Here is a 25,225-nt window from a genome sequence, read left to right as displayed (position 1 = left end):
TGTTTTATGTATATATATATATATATATATATATATATATATATATATATATATATATATATATATATATATATATATATATATATAAATAAACTATTATACATAAAAACTAATATATATTTCATTCTCATTTTAATAACAAAAATGTTTTTATATGTTAAAAGATGTTGTACGTTTAAAACATTTGTTCCTTGCTCCGTGAATTCAACAGACAGCTCTGACAAACGAGCTCAAGTACATGTGCACAAATACACGGATATATGCACTGACAGCAGAATCTTAAATGGCTAATGCGTCCTATTTAACTTGACGGATTACTTGTCTAAGTGAAAATAATTTGTTGATTCACAGCGCTGTCATGGTGACTTGAGTCCCACAAATCATTTTTAATTGACAGTATTAAAAGCAGGTGAAGGGAAAAAAAAATGCCTTGGAGAACATAAAACAAACATCTCTCAGTGTTGCGAGGGAACTTAACCACCTGCCACTAAAAGAAGCCATTAAAGTATAATCGAAAAACCTGCTTATAAAGATGAAGCGCGTCACATTTTGATGCTTAAACACCTTCTCCCGCAGTTTAAAGCACACCAGCCGACTATGAGGGAGCCTTTTGTAGGTGGAATTATGAAGACAATCAACTACAAACGATCAGATTTTTCACTTTATAACTAAAAATATCAATGGTATAGATTTCAATATAAATATATCATAACCAATATGATATATCTGTATTGATATCTGTATCAATAATGTTTTAACGAATTAGACATGTTTTTGAACAGAGGGGGCGATGTGCTTACAAGGGCAAGCTCGCTTTACCTGCACATAAGCGGCGAGCAAGAGGTGGAGCGGCAGAGTAAAATGACAGCGGTGAAGGGCTCCAGACAAACTGAGTGCAAATACTGTAAATTTTTTATTTACACTATTAAATGACGAATATGATGCACATAAACCGTCAGCACAGTGAAAATCTACTGTTACAGACATCGTAATGCAAAAAACTATTGATAAGCCAAACCATGTGGACCGAATAATCTGCAGCTCCGCTTGCTCCGGCGAGTGCGACAGAGATCACATGGTGCATTAGTGCTTTCATAGCAAAAGCGTAAAGACGTTTTCAGACTGAAAGGGAAAGTTGTTCTGTTACAGAAGCAGCTATTAGATTATTTTGAACCTCTCTTTTTCAAATTAGTTTATGCATATTTATATAATTTACTTATTATTATTATTGAATATTTAACATTTTCTAGATCATCTCTACTTAAGTGTATCATAATTATACTTATACTAATTAATTATACAAGTAGTAATAATTATTCACCTTCATGATCATGTTCAACTCTGTTCAACTGTCTCTATCCTACTATATAATTGGTAAATTTATTATCAATATTTTATGCCAGTGGCCAGTGGCCAGTGCCCTGGAGCAGAGGGGGCTATCGACCCCCTCTGTACACTTTGCTCTCTGGTTTAGGAAAGGCTTTCTTCTTCACACCAGCCATCGCAGTTCCCAGTTTTTTTTTTTTTTTTTTTTTTTGTTTTCCCCATTAGTAAAGACTTCAGCTTATGCCAGAAAACAGATATGCTGATATTTCTTTTTAAAAATGTAAAATCCTAGCATAGTCACAGTTTTAGTTTGTTTATATTATATTTATATCTTTAATTTGTAATATTATTATTATTATTATTATTTTGTTGGAATTTGTTTTTAAGTTAGCCATTTAGTTATGGCAGAAAATATATTATTTTGCAAAAAAATGTGCAGCATTTAAGAAAAAAATTAAAAGGCTCTTGTTCACCTTAAATTTATTTTAAGTAATTTTGTTAAAAAAATCATGACTAAATTGTGAATCTTGAGATTAGTATCGTAAATTGTGAGTCAGGCGAATCGTTATATCCCTAACAGACACAAGTTTCAAAGGCTGTGTGTAAATGCGATTAACACAATGTGTGGTAAAATACATTTTTTATGTGCGATAATGTGATACTCTATGTGCAATGAACATAACATGGAATATAAGAGAATTTGGCAAATTTTAGATGAATAAAGTAGGGCTGTACATTTTATACACTTTTGATAAAGGTCTGTGAATGGAAAACAACAAAAAGACAATAGTTTTGCATGTCTGTGTGAGCTATTGAATGATCATATACTGACAGAAGCTTGAATATGGCATCCTGTCATGATAAAAGTTGGTTTAACAAAACAATGATGACAGACCTTTACTGTAGGCCCATAATTATTGTACAGTACAACATGCTTTTCAAAAACAATTTATTAATTATTAATTTATTATAAATTAATTTAATTTAATATAATAAATAAAAATGTGACGGCACAGTGGCTCAGTTGTTAGCACTGTCGCCTCACAGCAAGAAGGTCACGCGTTCGAGTCCAGGCAGGGCCAGTTGGCATTTCCTTTTTTCTTTTGTATGTTCTCCCTGTGCTCATGTGAGTTTCCTCCGGCAGCCGAAGGAAAATGAATGAATGAATGAATGAAAGTAATCTACTTTATTGTGCATGTTTTAATTTTTTATTTGTTTTCAGTTTAACAGGACAAAGATATATGCTACAGCTTGCATATGATATGCTATGTTTTAACCTTTTCATTAACAAGAACTAGGAGCCCACCTAAAATCCTAAAACAGTTTAGCACTCCCAACTGCCTCTATTTAAACAGAAGAACATCGGCCCAGATTAATGAAATGATGAAGGCTTGACAACAGAAGGAATCAGCCTGTGTTGTTTGGAGAGCGTGAGTCAGTGTCTCTCCCGCATCCCCATTACTACTGCATGCTCAGCCAATCAACTGCACAATGAAGCAAGATAAATGGGAATTACCCGCAAGGCAAAGGTTAATGTCTTTCCAACCGATCTGCACTCATTCTATCAACAAAAGGAGGAGATCAAAAAGCCTGAAGCATCTCTATTGACTCAGTGGACCAGAGCGACTGAGGTGTGTTATTTGTAGGTTGAGAACGCTTTTTTCTGTTGCCTTATGCTTGTAAGTTGAAGCATACGACGGAGAGACTTTAAAAACCTGTTTCGCCTTTTTCCTCCATCTCTTCCTTCAAGCAATGAGCAATGGCACCAACAATTGTGACATCTGTTCTGCAGAAAAGGCCCGACGGATTACATGTCAATTACAACAAAGAGCCCCGAGTCCTGATAAATGACAGCCTGCAGAGCTCCTTTGTGGTAAAGGAGAAAAAGTGAACGTTTAATGGCGTTTCTTTATTCACATGTATTTGGAAACAGATGTGAAAATGGCTAAGAAAAAGTACGAGTTTGACTGTAAACAGTGCCGATGAGATTGAAGCAATTATCCAGAGGCGATGAATGCATTTCTTTACACAGATGAGAAGTCAGAATGTAGGATTGTTGGTTTGTTTGCGTTCGAGGCAGAATCACTGATGAATGTGGGGAAATTAAGGATAAAAAGCGTTTAATTATCATTAGTATGTTTCTTTTTGGAGTTCTTTTCATTATTGTTGATGAAGTTAACAAAAATCTGATGTTTAAAAACGCTGCCAAAATGTTACTTAAACACTTTAAAGTAAACATACATTAAAGGGCACCTTTTTTACCCCCTTTTTCATGTTTATTATAAGTCTTTTGTGTCTCCAGAACTTGTCTGTAAAGATTTCATGCAAAAAATCCATCAGATTATTTATTGAACTTTACAAGATTTTGGAATTTTCTGCTCTGAACACTATGTAGCTGTTTTGCTGCCTGTGCCTTCAATGCTGGTTCTCCCCGGCCACTGACTGTCAGAGGGTGCCTCAATCTCCGCCTCAGCTGCATCAGATAAACAGCACAGTAACAGACATGAAATAAACAGATCTCACGTAACGTTTGGGAGAAATACTGCAGTAAGAACTTTCCCAATGATTATTTGATGTATTTGTTGAGGAGTTAATTCAAACCTTTCTGTGATGATGAGTCACACACAATGTGGCATTGTGTGTTTACATTGACAGTACACAACTTTTCACACATTATTGTTAACGTGAATGATAAAAATCTTTGTTTACACCAGAAAGTTTTCATTTGTGGTACTTTAGCTGAAATAGATATTTTAATTAGATGAATCAAAAAACTATTTTACCTAAAATATAATGTAAAAAAAAAAAAAAACGAAAACATAATGAAGAATGTGAACAAAAACATAAACTGTGATCATTTTTTTCCAAAACCGATGAAGATATAATGTTTTGGTTTAAAAAAAATGTCATATTTTTCATCTTGTTTTGATTTTTTTTGTTGCTGAAATAGAAACCCTTTAAAGATATTAAAAAGGTGCATAGTGAAACAATAACATACTAAACAAAATATTTTTAAAAAACATGCTGCAAACAATGTTTTTAGAAGTAAATATCAATATAGTATAATATAGTATATAGTAAAAAATATATAAAATCATATAGTATAAAGTCCTGTTTGAACAACACCAGTTTATGAAATCGCATTTGGTGTTAATGAAGGCCTGCATGTGGGTGTGTTTTTTATCACGTTTGTGTCTGCTTTACGTCTTAGGCTTTTCCTTTCACTCTCGGCACAAACAGGAAGTCTCTAGGCTCTCTTCCTGGAGAGAAGCACAGTGGGATATGCACACACACTAACAAATGCAGGTTTAATGAGAACAATATGAGAACAAAGATCTTGACAGCGGGCCTGTTCCTTCAAACTTTTAAATATGCACACATAAAATCTTTCTTGAAAATCCTTGATAAGTTCAACAAAGAGAGTGAGGGTCTATAGTGAGACGATGGAAAAAAAAAAAGTGTTCAAAGACGCAAACGCAAAACAATGTTCTGATGTATTGCTGCAAACTGAGGCAAAACACACGCTCAAAACACCCTTTTTACAAATGTGCTTCTGTCCGAAGGGCGGATAAGAAACATTTATGACCACTTTAAATTCTCTGCACATGAAGCACACTTTTTAGACTGCATTCAATTGAAGCTGTTGCTGTCGTTATTTAGTTCAACTGAATTCAAACAACAAGACGGAGTAGAGAAGTGAAATGTTCAAAATCCTCTTTTGATCTGAAGTGTCTGTGACTCTAATAACAGCTACTTGCTAAATTTACCAAAATACTCCTAGAAAATCCAGTTTAGATCTCTAACTAGTCAAACACAGCACTGGGTTGGTTTTACTGTGGTATTGCTGTGAAAATTAACTTTAACCCTTTATTCCCCACAGCCGAATCTCCATCTGTTAGTGATTGTCATCTTCATGTCATGATCAGTCCCATAATCCCCCGTGCTCCGCTAGTGTCTGAAGGGTAAGGCACGTTCAAGTTTTACCGGACCCAGCACTTCACAATTGGTAATGTGCCGTCTTGACATCCATGCGTTCTGGCAAAAGATCCGAACCCAACATGATTCATTTATTCGTCTCTGAGTCGACTATTTCCTTAACGAATCAATAGTTTTAAACAAGGTGCACTTTCAGACTTAAACCTACGCTGGACGTTTTCATTTACTTAGTGCTGTGTTACACAATGCATAGGTCATTTTTAAAATCCCATAATAGGGGATTTTTAATAAAGCGGTTGCAAACACTAGTGAAACAATAGCACTACCACATAATACGCCAAACAGAGTTTTCAGTCTCAAAAAATTAGTTTTGTAAACAAACAGGCAAATTGCAAAAATAGTTCAAATAGTTTTATTGGCTTAAAATGTTCTGTAAATGACCCCTAAAGACTTTTTAAGGGGCTTTTTAAGACTACAGGCATCGCTAATTACAAAACAAAAAACAATTTTAACTATATATATATATATATATATATATATATATATATATATATATATATATATATATATATATATATATATATATATATAGCAGCTGATGCCCTTCCAGCCCCAACCCATCTCTGGGAAACATCTACACACACATTCACACACACACACACACACACACACTCATACACTACGACAATTTAGCCTACCCAATTCACCTGTACCGAATGTCTTTGGACTGTGGGGGAAACCCGGAGCACCCGGAGGAAACCCACGCGAACGCAGGGAGAACATGCAAACTCCACACAGAAACCCCAACTACCTACTGCGCCACTGCTTCTACATTACTTTACATATTGTATTGTAAATAAATAAAACGAACATTTTCATATAATTCAATAATATTACTAAAATTATTTTAAAAACTGAATAAATAAAAAATATAACACACATTTACACAAGTAAATAAACAGACTCAATGATGGAATACCACAGTTTCACAAGATCACAGTATTGTGAGAACTGTTCTATGTATTCTTTTTAAATGTCTAGTTAAAAAACCAAACCTTTTCCCCCATTGTACAAAATATAATTTAATTGTATATAATTGGGAAACAGTTAAAATATTTTGGAACTGTAAACATGTCAGGCTGAATAATTCAAAACAATTATTGACTTCTGCTGTCTTTAATAATTCCAAAAACACAAATTTATTTACAATTTAAAACAGTAACTTTGGATATCTTTGTTGCTGGAGATGCTGTTGTCCTAAAAAATGAAAAAATTAAATGTAAATAAAAACATCTTACTCATACCTTAGAATGATATTACAGAAAATGTAGACGGTTTTAAAACCTTGACTTCTCCAAACCGTGGTATACCTTGATTATGGTTATAGTCCCATGCCTACCCACTGATAGGCAAAAGCACTTCTCTAACACTGTATCTGGTTAGCATTTTTTTATTTTAATCAGGCATGCACATCTGCATACTAGTTATGTGCACCTCTGCTAATAAAGTACTGGTAGCTAGATTGTTGGCTGGTTTAAAATGGTCAGATAATGAATAACTTAATCACCTTTGAGCAGTTAAAAGCTAGCTTAAACCAGCTACAAGCAAACTTTGCATCAGCTAGAAACCTGCATTTATGTTCCAGAACACTGCTGCTAGTTTAAGACAGACTTTCCATCGCTGTCCAATTCTGTAATTAGAGGGAAAAGGTGCAATGTTGGGTGAAAACGTTCCATGATCCATAATTTACGAGTTTCGTCTTATCAATTTAATCAGGAGACGACATGTTGTTTGCAACTCTGACCCACAATTAGCTGAAAGCATGTAATCTGGTTACTTGCATGTGAGGTGATAAGTCACAGCTTACACTGGGTTTATTTCACTCTGGTGCACAGGTAGCACAGAGGACACAAAAAGCATAAAATGTCAAAAAGCTTTTTGAATAAGCTGCAAGACAAACAGGATCTGGCCAGGAAAGAGCAGACCTGAGAAAGAGGTTTTTAATTTTAGCCTGGTAATCTTCATTTGAATCAATGCAAGGAGGAACTAAGAGTGACTTTGACGGATTGCAAGCAGAGGAAACTAAAGGACACCGACTGCACGTCCTCAATCATCACAACCTTGAGGACACTGTCATTCTTTTGTGAATTCTGCTTCGTTTTATCACCTGTTAAAGAGTGAAAATTATTCCAGTTGTGACGTTTGAAACCTGTCTGCCACAGATAAGCAAAACTGACAGGAACGAAAGAGAAATTGACTCTCACAAACACAAAAAAGTCCCATAACTCACTTAATACCCTCGGCATAAACACACTGAGAATACTCGCAACCTGACAGACCTTCAGATGGATGAGCAAAGCAGACCAGCTCCTGAAGGCCAAATAATCTCCTGTGATTGTTTGTAGTGTAAACGTTGTGTGGGTTTTTGTTTTTACAGAAACCGATTGCTTACCAGGCTTCCAATCCAGATGCAAGTCTGTTATTGATCTACGCTAAATTGAAAAGTCCTGGATGGCTGGCATGTCTTAACATATCATATGTGCGCCTGGGTTTTGAATAATTGAGCTAAGAGCGAGCGAGAGTGTCAGGTGAATTAGTGCTACATATAGTCGGAAGGCTTGCTTTTGTGTAATCATGATGATCTTCCACATACGTGTCTGCCGCGTATCACAATATAATAGGCCAGATGGCAGGAGAAGCGTTAAATAAACAGCGATGTGCGCACATTAACAGCTTGGGTTACACACAGCTGCCTTATTGGCCATTTCTGATCGGAGTATTATCGGAAAAGCGAGAGCTGGGGGAGCGCTGATGATCTGCATCGTCGGAGAGATTGAATACACATGATGTGAGCAACGCACACATCTCTCCCTGTTGAGGACACGACCACGGGCGTCCAGAGGCTTGTACTCTAATCAAACGCACAGTAAAACTGCAGGAACATTATCGGCACAGCTGGAGTAACAGTTGTCCACTCTCAGATGGAGATTAAAAGACATAATCAAGGCAGCGAGTACACACACATATACATGAAGGAGTGTAATCCAGAAAAAGGGAAAGCACTGCAGAGGTGTCTTTTTACACTAATCTCCACTTTAAATCCTGATTGTTTCCTCTGCGTTCGGACATCTTCGCTTGAAGAGCATTAGCAGATAGGGACACAGTGTTCTGAGAAAGTCAGGCAGCTTTCATAAGCATTAAAACAGCCCTCGCAACAGTCACGTACACATGGTTAACCCTTTGTCGGGAGCGCCTTCTTCTCCTTAAGAACAGTAGGAGAGAATTAAATAAGAGATAGATGACCAGCTCAGCTGGAAGTGAAATGTGAACCATTCACTCAGACGACAGGAAAGAGTCTCTCCTGACTAGAATGAATTAGGCACAGCAATTCTTCCCTATAGGCCATCCAAAAAAAAATATTTATTTGCGACTAAACAGGTGCATCATATTTATTTCCCTTAAATCATAAGAAAAAAAGTTTATTAAGAGTTTTAAAAAAAGGCCCAGAACAAGAATAAAAGACAAGACAAAAGATAAAAAGTTTGATGAAAGGTTTAGATTAAACTCAAATCTAGACTAGTGTTTATAAGATAAAACTTCTAGACCCTAATAGGGTTGTCATGATACTGGAAATCGGTACCAATCGCTATTGAAATTTGTAAAACAATCATTTCCTGCAAACATTGACTGGTAATGGCTGTTAAGCGCTTTCTTATGCTGACACCAAACGTTAAAGAAGCGTCAAGCGCGAGTGATTTACATGTCAAGTCAATGCAAAGATGCGAATAGACATTCTGCGGCACAATACACACGAATGAAGTAGCGCGAGTTGAGTGTTTTGTACGACTGATGTGCTTGACGCTCGTATTTTGCTCAAGATGGAAAAATCTCAAATTCAGCGAACACTTGCGCCACATTAACCAGTAAGGAGCTCTCTCTTGTAGGGTAGAACAATTCATAAAAACTCAGATCGGCTCAGTCATTAGCACCACTGAAAGCTTCCGTCATCCAGGTATATTGAATGAAGCGAATAAACTCAATATGTTCACGTGCCTATTTACACGTGAATATTGCAATTTATTTGCGCGTTTGTGTCTGGTGTGAACACAGCATTAAATAACGTTGATTTGCCATTGTGTTCACATGCTCAACAGAAATGACTGTGATTGGCTGTGAAGATCATCAGTTCGCCAAACTCATCACTTTCTACTGAGTGTAAACACAGATACAGGGACATTGGAGGGTTTTAAAGCGGCAATTCATCAGAGGATTGCTCGTATGTCAGCTTACAGACAAACCAGCTCATCGACGTGACTTTGAACGCTCCAGTGTCCCTGTATCTGTGTTTACGTTTTTAGAATTTCCGGTATCATGACAACCCTAAACACTCATAAATGTGTTTGGAGGAAAAATAAATGCATTTGTAATTAACAGGAAAAAAACAAGAAGGCAATACAACCTTTAGATTTAGCTGAATATGTTGTAAGTTGCAAACATTTTTCTAACAGCTCATTTAAAAGATGTTGGATGAATACACTCTCATATTACGCAATGTAAATGTTTAATACAACTGATTTGTAAAAATGCAGCAATACATATTTTTCAGAAGATACTTATTCAACTCATTTTTGCTGCATTTCTGTGACACGAAACTGCTCAAATAAGCTATTTTGTCCAAACTATTAATCCAACTTTTCATCATGGGTGTCTGATCAGATCAAACTAAAACACAACATTAAATATAAACTACAAAACACTACAGCTATTTAAAATCTACAAAACAAGTATAGCTAGAGTTGACACTATACCTCACACCAACTGTAAAACCCCCGTCAATCATCACTGACGGCATGTTGTTAGATTTTGAGTTTCATATATTTGTTATAACATGGCCACATCAGTCAATTAGCTCAATGTCACAGGCTGTAATGGACTTGTGGACATGATGCCCCTGTGGCGTTTGTTTCGCTCGGTCACAAATGCTCTGCGCTCTCTCTCTCCCATATACACAGCAGCATCGACTAAACTGCGTGTGTGTGTGTGTGTGTGTCTAGTAAAAGGTCAACTTTTTGCAAGAATTCCTCCGGAATAGCCCAGAGCGTAGCCCAATTTAAATGGATAACATGAAAAAAATGGGAACAATTTAGTCAAAAAAATTTAACTTTAATTCAAGTCCACTTTTGAATAGCAAACAAATACCTATTAGTGTAGAAAACAACAAAAATATTCCTAAAGCCCTCTAAAAAATAACAACAAAGTGTGAGTGTGTGTGTGTGTGTGTGTGTTTGTGTGTGTGTGTGTGTGTGTGTGTGCTTTAAAACCAAAGTCACAAGTGTGCGTCCCTGAACAGCGGTGCGCCAAAACAAGACATTTCCATTAGCTGTAAAAGTCCAAACATTTCCTTCTAGTGCAAACATGGCCAACAAGTAACACCTTCATTCCATCCTGACTGCATCCCAGCATGCTTTGCAACAAATTAGCACACTCAGTTGACATTGTAAGGTCACAGTCTCCTGTCCTTTAGTGACCTCTTTGACCAAAAGTTGGAGAGGATGGCAACAATGACCTTGCCCTTCATGAGATCAGCTCTGGTGGCATTCGGATCAAACAGTCGCTCCAGCTGCCTGCGCCCCCCTCTGTCTGCATGCTGGGTATAATGCCAAGTGTGTCTAATCGTTTTAGTGTCAAAATACTGTCAGGACCCCATCGACGACCTCCCGTACGAGTCCCCCTGCCCTCTCAGGCTCTAAGCAGTCACCCTAAGGGAAATAGACTTTCTTGTAGATGAAGCAAACTGGCCATGCTCTTTCCAAAAGACACCTGAGCTTTATTACAACTGTTAAGCCTGAGGCACGGTCCAGTTAACAAACAGTCAATCCACAGACATATGGCAAAATCCGATATGCATGGTGAAATCTGAGTATTAGCAATGCATCATCTGTTATAAACCAATCTGACTTGAGTCGGGAATGACTTGATAATGTGCATGGATATATTTTATTATAACATTAAAAAATTATTAACATTATGTATAGGTTTCAATGTGGTATAGGAGTCAAATGTGAACATATACATCAATCTAAAAATGTTAAATAACATTTCATCCAACAATAGTTAGATTGGAAAATGTTTTAATTGTTGTGACTGCCAAAAAAAAAAGAAAAAAAAAAAGAAGCCTTTTCACCCCATATTAATTTTACCTGAATAGCACTTCACTAGCTGGCCTCCGTTACAATCGCCCCCCTAAATCTCACTTCCATCCCGGACGAGCCCCCACGTGTAACCCACCGGTCCTACTGCACCCAAACTGGTCTGAGCTGGGATTCAGAGTCAGTTGCTCTGACAAGGAGTCTAAAGACCATGGCGCCTAGCGTCTGTCATTAGAGCACCTTTTGAGATCATAGGAGTGAGGTTTACCTGCACAGCACTGCACTAGCTAGCCTTTGGTACATTCAACCCCCTAAACCTTAAACCATCCCGGACGAGCCCCCACGTGTAACTCACCAGTCCTACTGCACCCAATCTGGTCTGAGCTGGGATCGAACCGGTTAATCATTGCCTTGGAGTTAGTTGCTCAAACAAGGAGGCTAAATACCAAGGCTCTAGTTTCTGTCACTAGAGCACCTTTTGAGGTCAGAGGGAGGTTTACCAACATAGCACTTCTTTAGCTGGCCTCCATTACATTTATTTGTACAAAATGTGTTCTGTATTCGACTAACTGAGAATTGTAATAGCACATATTGTCGTTCTTTTGTTGCTTTGATATTGTAAGTCACTTTGAATAAAAGAGTCTGCCAAATTACTCAAATTACTCTTACTGAAAGATTGTAACAACATTGCATTAATACATTACGCTTTTAAATAAACATCAAAATAAAAAACTTATTTTAATTTGTTATTTTTATCAATATTAATTTTTATTCAATAATATTTAAAATAAAATCAGTCGTGGAAGAGAACGTGTCAATAAAACCTTTAGAATCATACTCAAAATGTGTTTCTAGGTCAAAATGATTGATTTTTATGCACATAATTTGAACTATTTTTGCATTCGATTCCTAAAATCCCTCAGACTTTCCCCCCATCCATCCCAAAGGAGCATGAAAGATCAGCACTGAAGAATGTCAGTACTTCATGTTTGTAAAATCAGCGTGCACAGTGAACCTATGTGTGTCTGATCCAGAGCATCCTGTTGTCCCTGGCAGGATGGACCTCATGCATATTGGAATCAGATGACTTCAGTAGAGGCGTCCATCCAAACAACACTTGGAGCTCGTCTTCCATAAACCCACACACATACACTTACACATAAACAAGCAAATCACACACAAACAGCTAGTGTGCTGCTTTCTGAACGGCCTATATATTTCTCAGTCACAGATAAGTGAGAAGCTCTGGGCAGAACTAGTGTAATTTATGTGCAGACAGCCGCACACTTTCGTCCGGAAGAAAACCAGGATCAATAAATAAATCACCCAGATTGGCCCATTGCTTCGGAAGGGCCTCACTGAATGGCTTGCAGTTGTAAGACTTCAAATGTGAAACAATATCTTGTTGCGCAAGCAGAAAAGCAAAAAGAATGTGGCGCCGCTATATATCAAATGCGCAATTGTTTTTAATATGTCACCCGAAGTGTGATCCTAAAACAATGGCTGGTGCAAACAAATAATGGTGTATTTATTTGTGATATTTTACTGCGGTTGGAAAGACGTGTCACCTCAGTCCATTTCCAGCGGTCAACTGCACTGTAAACACATCTAAACTTAGAAAAAGGCTTAAACTAAACTCTGCTGTGTTTTGTAAGAACACAGCCTATTGTTTTCATTTCTTACTCACTCAAAATGAAGATTTTATCATAAGAACACAAGAAATAAAACAGATGGAAATGTCATCTGGTGTGTGTGAATTGCTTGTGTTTAACGGAACAACCTTGAATTTGTATTATCGATTAAACAAAGGTAGTTTGCTAGAGCATTCATGAAGCTCATATTGTGTATCATGGTGCAAGGTTTAAATCCCAGGGAATGCATGAATAGGAATGATAAAAACGGTAGCCTAAAGCATTTTCTAAAAATGTTCAATCATTTAGCGGTCAACATGAAACTTTGCAAACCATAACAACCATCATCTGAGCAGTTTCTTAGGAAATAAGATTGAGATTGGCAGAAAAAAGGGTTGAACTGACCTATGGCCATGTCCAAAATCAATTTAGGATTATTCTCAAAATGTACCTCTAAATACATTTCTGGAAATGGCCAAAGACATACCAGGAGCTACATTTTTTGCCGATTTAGTTTCTGCGAATCCACCAGAGGCTGCTGTATGCATTTTTTGAGATCTCAAATTTCTCTCGCAAGTGCCATTCACGCCTGGTAAACCCACCAATGGACGCTTTTGACTGACTGACTGACTGACCGAGCAACTGACCCACCCTCCTCCTTCTCAAAACTCAACAAATTATATTGACTGACCTAACCACCCTCTTCCCTAAACCCAACCAACAATTTTCAAAAGCAATCCAGAAAAACAAAAGCACTTGTCTGATTTTTACCAAATTTTCAGATTTGACCACATTATCACCCTGTTGTTAACTTGTTTATTTAATTTTTTGGATTTTGGTTTTGTCTTACCGTTCTTCACTGGATTCAAACCCCGTCATCATGGTCAGCTCCTCTCTGCCTTTTAAGTCTGCCGACGTACATGGCGAGCTAACAGGACAAACTGGTAACAGCGGAAAAGCTGTCCATACGGAGGTAAGCAGTCAGTTGATAAGTGCGAAAAGCAATGGCATCATACCGCCCTGTAGCATCCATTTTAAAAATTACATGCAGCCATACATAGCTCTGGCTACATAATTTGCGATCTCCAGATAGGACTACATTTTTAGAATGAGCCTATGTTGTCCAAAATACACAGTTTTTTTTTATAAAGAGAGCTTTCCCCACTTAAAAAAAATAAAATAAAGATATATATGTCCACATGAAAACGTAAAAATACTCTTTGATGCATATTAAGGGCATGCTGAACCATCAACAGGCGAAGATACTGACACTTCTATGCTGTGTTTTCGAAAGTAAATTGCATACAAGCCAATGCAAACATAAGAAGAGAGGCAGATTATCACTCAACAGATTATAATATGATGCGTTTGCTGCAAACGTGCAGAATCAAGTTCAATATGCATCTTCCGTATTTGATGTGAACCCAGTGTTGGCCAATCAGAAAGGAGAAAAAAGCATGCACACTGACACCATGAGGCAAAACTTTGGTTGTAGTTTTCACACAACTACACTGTGTTTAGAGTTTCGAAAATCTTCACTCTGGCTGGAGTTTTCTGAAAGTTTTGATTTCAGTCCCCAATATATTTTTTTGTGTGGACAAACTGTGAAAAAAAAAAAAAAAAAAAAAAAAACGTGGTTTTGGAAATACCCATGGTCGGGTGGACTGGGCCTAAAATATGAGGCATTGACTGATTATTATGATAAAAAAATAATATTAAAAGCATTGAAATGACATACACCAAATGTCAGTAAATGAGGTTAATTTTGATTTCTTTTTGACTTTAAGCTAGAGCCATAATCACCAAAAATGAATCCTTAACGACAAAACTAGACTAAAATAATAAAGCATAATAGAAATTAAGTGGAAAAAAACATGCAGCAGTTCCTCATTACCAGATAAATAAGGCTAATTTATAATTTCAAAACTTTTAACATGAATGAACGCATGCTGATAAAAGTGAGCGAGAAGACCAGGCAAAGGCTGTGTATTCCAGAGGGCAGTGAGGCACGGCGTTGTCGCCCACCACCCCCTCGGTCAGCTGTGACAATGAGATAGGATTTCACTGTGATGGTGGCACAGAGAGATTAAGAGCTCAAAGATTTATCAAAGGCTTAGTCGTTCTGATTTTTTTCTCTGACCCAGACACAACGAGCGGCTGCTGTCACACTGTGCCAATGTTAGCTCCACTTCCTTTTTTCTCCCCTTCTTCTTGGTTTCTTTTGAATTTTGGCATCTCTTGCTTTTGTTTCAAATATGCTCGTTCTGGCTCTGATTGGGTGGCATGTAATTACATGTTTGTGAATGTCAGCTGGGCTCATGTTCTGAAGAAGTCACAACTGAATCGACTAGTTTGATGCACAGAAACAAACACAGATCCCTGCATGAGTCTATTTTTACAAACACTCAGAAACTGACCAATACATACAGTCTAAGCTCTAAGCCTATTTTAGGCCACGGCATTTTGTTCTGCAGCCTTTTGTGGTTAAAGTGAGGCTGTGTTTGTATTGAAAGCCTAAGACAAATTGTACTTCATTTACTTCCATTTTGTCATAAAAAAATAGTATATGTCAAAATAAAATGTCACATATTTTTCTTTATATAGCATAAAAAGATAAGAAATATTTTTGATGTATTAATTTATTCATTAATTTTCTTTTCGGCTTAGTCCCTTTATTAGTTGACACAGCGGAATGAACCACCAATCCAGCACATGTTTTTTTTTTACGCAGCGGGTGCTCTTTAATTTGCAATATTTAAATATTATTATTAATAAAATAATCCAATATTATTAATAATAATCATCATCATTGAAATCATTACCTTATTAATCATATCATCATCATTATTATTACTATCAGGGGTGTCAAAATTAATTGTTTCTTTGGTGCACTGCGATACAGAATACGCTCTCTGAATTGTCATTGACTGACACTGAAGTTACAGCAGAAGCCCCTATTTCAGTCCCAGGAGAAAATGAAAGTAAACTCCATTTCTCTCTCTTTCACTCTCTCTCACTGTGGCCCCTTTGACCTGCTGGTGGGACGTTTCCTCTCCTCTGGGCTGTTATAGCGATATTTGTGCATAGCGTTTTCTCCGCCACAATTATCATGGATCAGCTGTGATTGCCATATCTGTTTATCAGTGTCACTCATCGGTAAACAGCGCCAGCCCGTCAGAGCCAATCGCAGCCTTTTCTGTTGAGCATGTGACCAATCAAAGCCATTTAACAACTCTCTCGACAACTCTCAAAAAGCAAGCAGGATAATATTTACATTAATTTGTTAGCTTTAAATGCTCATTTTCCTCTGGGCATGTACTTAAGTTTAGTTTGATGCGGAGTGTTTTCTTTGAGCAGGTAAATTTAAAGGTACAGTGCATATATCTGACTGCTTGTATTAAAAGACAAGATTACAAATACAAATTAAATGTATAATAAATAATGTCAAAATAATACATTTTAATTAATTAGTTATTTAGTTATTTAGTTAGTTAGTTAGTTGGTTAGTTGGTTAGTTGGTTAGTTGGTTGGTTGGTTGGTTGGTTGGTTGGTTGGTTGGTTGGTTGGTTGGTTGGTTGGTTAGTAACATAAAATTGTGTATGGAATGCATCGTCAATGCACCATGATGCACAGAGGTGTCAAATTGAACCAAATCAATGGCATGATAATTGTAACTGAACCGAACAGTGAGACCAGTGTAGGTTCACACCTCTAAATACTATTATACTGAAGATTGAACAAAAGATCATTAAATATAGGTATTAAAAAAACATCTGACCAAAGCAATCTTCACAATCACACCAATATTTACTTTAAAGAACATTAAAGTTCATAAAGTTAATAAAGATTCCTCTTATCTAGAGTAAAATATTCAAAAATGCTATATTCCAGATCAATGCTAACAGCTTTAGAAAAGCCTGTTCAATAGCCTGCATTACATTGCCTTTTGACAGACACACTGCTCTCTCCCTCCCTGCTAATAGATCAGTGCCTGACATCTCTGATCCCCTCCAAAAAAATCCATTTAAAGCCAATACCATAGAAGTGTCCTCCATCATTTTCATTTCAAGAAGCATGGGCATCGTAACACTGGACATGAAAGCAAGCTGCTTCCAATTAGCTGGCAGATTAGCACAAAAAGTGCTTGACAGTGTCACGCGGAAAAATCCATCACAGCGAGCCGCTCGCCTCCCACTTCGCTTCCACTGTTTACACGGGCCTGATGAGGGAATAAAGTAAAACGGCTCTCCCAGATGAGATCACTCTGATCAAACTTCTCTTTTCGCTGCTCCTTATTAGAGACCCGATGTAAGGAATGTGCTCTCTGGTGCGGAAACCGAGGGTGGCTGGAGTTTTTAGGAGCTCTGCCAGGTCTTTATCAAATAGCTGATGAAAATGAACTTCGAAATCCAATTAGCCCATACCCTTTTGGCAGCTACGACCCAAATAATGACATACTGCAGGCCCACTGTGAGAATATAAACCAACATGAGTACATGTGACATAAAGACATGTTAAAAAATGGCCGGCGGACTGTTATTTCTTCACTGGGTTACTTTTGAAGCCCAGTTTAAATAAATAACACCATTAAAACAGTCGGTGCGCTGGCTAGTGATGAATTTAAGAGTGAGGAAAGGGCCCGACATTATAATCAACAAGCTGGAGTTTCCAGGCCCCTTTCGGTCGGCCCCAGGCCAACAGGAAGTGGCGAGGGTGTGCGTGGACGTCAACCAGAGCCAATTAAAAAAAGAGGAGCGCAGAGCATGTCGCAGCTAACGAGCTCCTTTCCTTGACCTCGCTCCCCTTTTGACCCCACAGTGCCCCTTCCCCTTCCCGTGCTACCACAAGGTCTACAAACACATGCTTTGGTCTCGGGAAGCCTGACCACATTCCCTTTTTGTCTCTCTGTAGGCTGATGGCGATGCTCCACCAAGCTCAAACACACCCACCGCAAGTAAAACAAGTAATTTATGGGGTTAATTCCACCACCACTTGCCGTAATGGGGCCGCAAGAGTTGTTTCCAAGAACTCGGGACAATAAATAGCCTCCAAATTAATTGGGAGAATTTATGAAGCCGTGAGATGCACCACGACCCAACCAATATAATTAAGTGTGGCCAGAAGTAATAAGGCTTGGCCTTGGGGCGTAACTTTGCTTAAGTTAAGCGATGCCAATAAAAGCGAATAATTAAAGACGAAAACACACACACACACACACACACCTGAAGGAAAAAGTATAGCTAAAACGAGCCCAACCTCGTCCTCAGCCAACCCTAACAAAACAACAAAAGACTGAGACAGCGATCGTCTCCTCCTGCCCGCAACAGAAGTGCTCCTGTCATTGGGACTCAAACATGGACCATATGTGAGTTCAGCGTTGGCAATCAGACTCCATTATGAAGCAGGCGGCTGAGTTCATCAGGAAAAAATTAGCCCGCCACTCGGTTGAGCTCTCCCATTGGCTGGTCACGCGGAGCGCAGCGTTTGAGGGCACCCCAGACATTCCTGTGGATAATCTTTTCCATTCCTCTCCTCGCTGCAGCAAAAAGAGCCCAGATCGCAGCACAAGGACGGCATTGTAAGGCCGTTTTTTAAATGCTCCCTCTTGCGCACTTCATACGGGTGCTTTTCTTCTAAAAAATAATATTAATAAAAAACTGAGGGCCTTTGAAATGAAGTTGGAACCGAATAAGAACGCTGTGTTTCTCACGGTCCGATTCCAGTAAAAACGTAAAACAATGTAAAACCACTGGAAGCCGAAGTGCTGCCACATCAGGGATTCAGAGGTAATGCTTGTTTGACTGCTTCATTTGCCAACAAACCCATGTCATATTCTTTGCTCTGCGCACTAAAAAAATATGTTTTTTTTAAAGGTTTCTAACACATTTTCTCAAATTATTCTTTGTGTTACAGTTTCTTTCTTTGCCTCCTTTCTGTTTTTTTTTTTTTTTTTTTTTTTACTGTCAAAGCACCTCATTACTGCTTTTCAATTCCACAGTCTGTCGACACTCTCTCAAAAGCTAAATAAACTCTTACTTAAAATAATTATTTTAAAATATCAAATTGTAACCTATACCATAGCGGTCATGTCAGTTTCTGTTTTTAGTTTACCAGAACATGCAAGAGTCCGGTCTGCTCAGTTGAGGTTACCTCAATATGAACATCCATATCATTTTTTAATTTCTACTTGAGGTTTGTGCATAAACCGATATTGTCACAAAAAAAATATGAAGGTTGTCATGTTTTAAACAGCAGAAATGGCTCACATACTGTCCATTTTCACCCCATAATCACACTTGCTTTTACATAAACAGACAGACACACATTATGGCTTTAAACTTAATTTACAAAAAACATACTTAAATCATGTCCAAAAAGATGTCATTTACAGTGGGGTTGTTCAGAGATTTCAATGGAACTTGATCTTTTGTTACTATTTTTGCATTCAGCTAATAATTCAGCTACAAGTTTTTTTATCAGTGATAAAAAAGACCTGTCAGAAAATATAATAAAATGATTTTATATAAAAAATACATACAATTGATTAATAATACTAATATGAATAAAATAAACACACAAATAAATAATAAAAAAATATATGTATATATATATATATATATATATATATATATATATATATATATATATATATATATATATTATGTAAAAGTTTTTACAACACCATTTAAGTCCTAAATTTCACTTTCAAAGAATGGGTCCTTTATTGAAGGGTTCTATTTAGCACCAAACTTGCTAAATAGAGCAGATTTCTTGCAGTGTGGGAATACATTTCCGAAAAAAATAGGTATATAGGTAGCGGTCGGTATCTTTGCTGTAATTTGAATGGAAGCGGGTGATCTAACAATATAGCTCTCCCAAGTCCCGACGTTATTGCGGAACAGCATATCTGTGATTTTCTCGCACATCATCTGCATAACGGTCCTTAGAGCAGGCTTTACCAACATGGGAGAGCAAAGTCTGGATGCGCTTTCCTTCAGCTTGCATTAGAAAACAGTCATTTTACTAGTCCCATAGTCTGATGTATGGGAGTCTTTTTCATGCGTCATAGACCCATTGCACGATGTGATAATACCTCAAAGCTTTACCCTTTAGCAGTCGCAAGACTGGAACCTCAGGTTTAAGGTGGCACTCATGTCTCATCACAAAGGGGCAAACAAAACTGACATTTAGCCTAATAGCCTTGCACAACCAACAGTTTTATCTGTTATCTGTCTCCCTTGGTAGTACCCAATTTAAATGTGAGATTTTGGAAACCAGATCTAAATTTAGTGGAAATGGTTGGGTCGGGTAGAAAACAGGAGCAGTCGGGTGCAGAATAAAACCTTGGTGAAGCAGGTCTGAAAAATTTGTCCCGCTCAGATCTCTAACCCAAATAACCTTAATTAGGTCCTGTTTAGAGCCATTTCTCCTAAGAGTGTGATTTGTGTGTGATTTGATCATCCCTGTACAAGAAACAAGCTACGACTGAAACACATCCTTTGACTCTGAAGAAACACATTCCCTAATTAGAAACATGGCTATTACGACTGCTATAAACGAGCGACTCCAGTTAGGCGAGCCACCACACCAGACCACAGGGTTTCCAATGTAACCGTTTCACCGCGGACCGACAGCTGAGCACCATGCAGGGTTTTAAAGACTGGTTCTCCACAAGCTCCATTATGGGTTCTGGAAACGACAATATGTAGACAGAAATCATTTTTATAGGCAAACTCATTTATGTTGCCGATGCATCCAAGACCACCACGCCAGCTTATGGAAATATTTAACATTTTTCACAAACAGAATGGCTAGAATGCCAATGTCTCCAAGTAAACCATATGCAGAAAGGATTCTTTGGCTTAGTTGATGTATAAAAGTAGTCCTTTGTTGCGAGCTATGCTTGTGGATTGTCTGTAGTAACTATTAAAATGCTTGCCATGCCTTTCAGGGTTGAGAGAATACAAAACATGCATTCAATCAATCGCATGAATACACGAGGGATAAAAGAGACTTCAACTTGAGTTTCTGAACAAATGCTGAACCCTTTGGTGTTTTTGTCAAATAGATTTAATAAAAACAATAATACACCAAGATGTGACTAGTCAAATTCAATATTACTTTAAAAGAAAAATCTAAACGTTTTTTCATTTTAATGCTATGGATATGAATGAGGTCTTCCACAATGCACCAGGCACTTGTGTAGGGTCACAGAAATGACTCACTCAAAGTGTGTACAGCAGAGTTTCCGAAAATCAATGGTTCTCATAAATGGCTGCCATAAATGTGCTTCAAGTTTGCTTTAATGGAGAAAATGTCATGCTAAAAGCAAATGATTAAACTATAATTTCATGCATACCTAGCGTATTCACTTTTTACAATCTTTTACATTTTTTAAATCATCAAAACATATTTTTGGTTGCTGATACCAAGGTCCTTAAACTACAATATTTGCAAGTTATTTAGTCAGTTAGTGGAATTATAGAGTTTCACTTAAACATGAAATGATGCAGATGTCAAAATTACATTTACTTCATTACACACACACAAAAAAAAATCAAATTTAATTAAATTATTTAGCCCAACATTGTAAACATATCCATATTTGACCCAGCACTGTACTAGATTTTTTTTAGCAACGTGTTAAGTCCTTACTAAAGGCACAATTTACAATCTAACTTTAAAGCTAAAGGATTCAGAATTGATTCTTAAGTGGTTCATAAATCTTATGAACTGATTCAGCAAGATGTGAACTGATATACTTCAAAATGTTACACTTAAAAAAAAAGTCATTCAAATTTAATTGACAAAAATGAACCCAATGTTGTATATTTCTATATTTGACCCAGGACTGTGTTAAAACAACCCAGCATTTTCTACAGTGTACTACTAATCATTTTTACACCGTGTTCAGGCATTACTTGATGCACAATATACAATCTAACGTCAAAACTGAAGGATTCAAAATTGGTTCTTATAAGTGATTCATGAGTCTTCTGAACTGATTCGCCAAGATGTGAACTAAGGGCCAACTCACACTATGCTATCCAAACCGTGCCCAGGCCCGTTTCGTTTGAGAAGTGTGAGTGCTCTGAATCGTGAGCCTGTCCAACAATCGTGAATCGTGAACCTAAGCGCGGTACGCTTGTGTTTGAGTGCAAAATGCGCCTAAGCCTGTAACTGAAAGCAAGATGTGACTCTTAAGGAACTGTTTCTTATGCATTTATTAATCATTCTTACCGTTCAACAAACACAAACTGTCATAGTTTATTAAAGACGCAAACCCCTCACTGCACTACAGCTGCACCTTCAGCAAACCTCCTAATTGCTGTAGCACGAGGACTTTATGATTGTTTATGAGCGTCAAAAGAGGCTGATCTATTCGACGAAATATTTGACAGCGTGTCACCGCATTCCAAACAACTAAAACAATATAACTAGAGAAATCTCCACTGTGCTGAGTGAGAGCGCTTATCTACTGAACAGAACATCATCGATGACGTAAGCGTGCCCAGGCTCGAATATATTGTGAGTGCGGGCCGTCGGAGGGATAAGCGTGCTTTGGCCCGGTTCAAGGCAACAGTACACAGTGTGAGTATGCATTAATATACTTTATTACACTCTAAAAAAAAAGTTAATTGAATTCAAATTTAATTGAAATAATGAACCTAATGTTGTATATATATATATCCATATCTGACCCAGCACTGTGTTGAAACAACCCAGCATTTTTTAGAGTATACAAGGAATAATTTAAGCACTTTGTTCCGTCATTACTTGATGCATTATATAAAACTTTAAAATTGAAGGATTCAGAATTAATTCTTAAGTAATTCATGAGTCTTCTAAACTGATTCGCCAGAGTCTTTCATTTAGAAACTAAGCAATGAAGATTGCACTATATATTTGCAGCAAAAATGTAATATGATACATGTAACAAAACAGGCTTACACGCAAGCAAGCAGTAATTCATTCTCCACATACCACAGAGTCACATCTGGAATGTGCAGTACCACTACCCTTAAAGATCACTTAGAGAAGAGCGATTGCTAACATGTCCATCAGCCGTTTAAACCAGCATAACAAACAGTAAATCACACACTGTAGCACTGCAGAAACATATGCAGGGTGCCAGACACTCTTTCACAGTTGAAACTGTATTTGTATGTGTACACATGTGGTGCATGATGTGTCTTGTTTCTTGCAGACACAGACATATTACAAGACCAGACATATTTGTCATGAGTTATAGCCAAGCACAGTGGAAAGCAGTTTAAGGCTCTAAATATGACTTCAGTGCATTGATTCATGCAAGTATTTTGAATGTTCTTCAAAGTAAGAACCATGGGGTTTCATGGGAACAGTTGAGGCACACAAAAAAGGCAGAATTATTTTGTGGTGGAGCTGCAAAGCTGCCAAAAGTGAAGTTACTGTTTGGAGTTTAGGCACTATGAAGAAAATTTCTGAATATGCACGTTACCTGTAGAAAGCCTGCGTTGATGAAGAGCACACATTCCGCTGAAACACGTACATGCTTCTGCTCGTCCTCTCTGAGGTGGCGGCGGTAGTGAGCACTGGGGCTTCAGGAACCCTATGGAAAACACACAAGAATGAACGTTACTATATTTAGATTACATAATGAAAAAACAAATACACATAATTCAAGTAAACATAACTGAGGTGAAGTAAATATTGAAAAATATTCAAACACTGTAAAAGTAATTACACATTTCGGTAATAAGACAATGCATTTTATGTATGTGGAAAATTTTGTTAAAGCAAAATTGAACTTGAAGCTACTTGCTAGTCTGTAGTTGTAAATTTTGTTCATTATACATACATAAATGCTCAATACTTTATTTAGATCTTACTAACTGCATATTAAGACACTGCCACTTTATCATATTTACAAGCTTTATACTGTTTTGCATTATACTAAACTTTTTGCACTATATACTGTTTTGCATCTGCACAACTCTGGTTTGCACTCCATGTCAAGTGCCCTTAAGTGGAATTAAGTTGGTAACATTTTTTTTTTACTTATATGTTTAGATTATATTATATGTGTAATTGTATTTTTTTTTTCTACCTTTTTGTATTAATATTATATCTCTAAGAGTCTGTGAGTAGTGAAATTTCGATTCTTTGTATGTCTGGTGCATGTGGTTGAGTTGTCAATAAAGCTGACTTTGACTTATATTTTTACTTTTATTTATACAAGTATGTACAAATGTTTGAGTGTATTTCAATTATGGACAAAATTGACTTATAAATACCCATTAAGTTAAAACCACTAAGATTTGAGAACCATGACATATTTAGAAGGGGGAAAAAATACTTTTTTACTATTATTATTTGCCAGAACTACAGTCTATAAATCTAAATTGTACTTTATCACTGAATATGGATTTAATTCAACATAAAAATTGGAACTGAATAACAGAAAGCTCAAAGGAAAATACATAATGACTACAATAAAAACTACACAATATGCTTTAAAATATCTTCAACATATGCAGAGAGTGCAAGAGGATCCAAACAGATCAAAATATCTCACACACACACACACACACACACACACACACACACACACACACACACACACACACACACACACACACACACACACACACACACACACACACACACACACACACACACACACACACACACACACACACACACACACACACACACACACACACACACACACAGAGTTTGGTCCCTTTGTATAGATCTATACATATACATACACAGATATTTACCCAGCAAGCATTTATTGTTTTTTAGAAGATGTCTAAAAGATGTCTAATAGACGTCTAAACATAATCGTCTTGGCTAAAACAAGGCTATATTTATCTTAAACAAGGCCATATAAATCTTTTAAAAAACTTTTTTAACAATTTTTTTTTTTTACCCTAAAATTACAATTGCCATGTTAAAGTAAAATTTTTCTCATGTTCACCCCCTTCTAGTGTAAAAAACACACATCTGATTGTCCACTTTACTATCAGCCTGGCAGACCTGTCAGATCACATGCATATTTGCCCTTTATATTCGAAATTGATCTTCTAAATAAGCAATGTCCTTTGACTCATGCTGTCTTGCGCATTGCCCCACTACCTGCCATGGTGAGCCCAGACGACCCCTCACATTTCCAATTTTGCCCACTTCTCCGACTCA

At 37.2% G+C, this 25,225-nt stretch overlaps 1 protein-coding gene across 9 annotated transcripts in view; it reads right to left on the bottom strand.

The window, feature by feature from the left end:
• Nucleotides 1–25,225, bottom strand: part of rxraa (retinoid X receptor, alpha a) — a 346,336-nt gene that overhangs the window by 108,052 nt on the left and 213,059 nt on the right. For all 9 annotated transcript variants that reach the window (XR_015519605.1, XR_015519606.1, XR_015519607.1 and 6 more), the window contains one exon: nt 23,523–23,633. Coding sequence is in view for 6 of the 9 variants with exons in the window: in XM_087299853.1 (XP_087155979.1) it covers nt 23,523–23,633 (111 nt within the window). In the remaining 3 variants the exon portion in view is untranslated. The remainder of the gene's footprint in view (nt 1–23,522; nt 23,634–25,225) is intronic.

This window comes from Danio rerio, chromosome 21, assembly GCF_052040795.2.
Source record: "Danio rerio strain M-AB ecotype USA chromosome 21, GRCz13ab, whole genome shotgun sequence".
Classification (NCBI taxonomy): Eukaryota; Metazoa; Chordata; class Actinopteri; order Cypriniformes; family Danionidae; genus Danio; species Danio rerio.
Note: the sequence above shows the minus strand (reverse complement) of the source record. Positions and strands in the feature narration are given on the sequence as shown.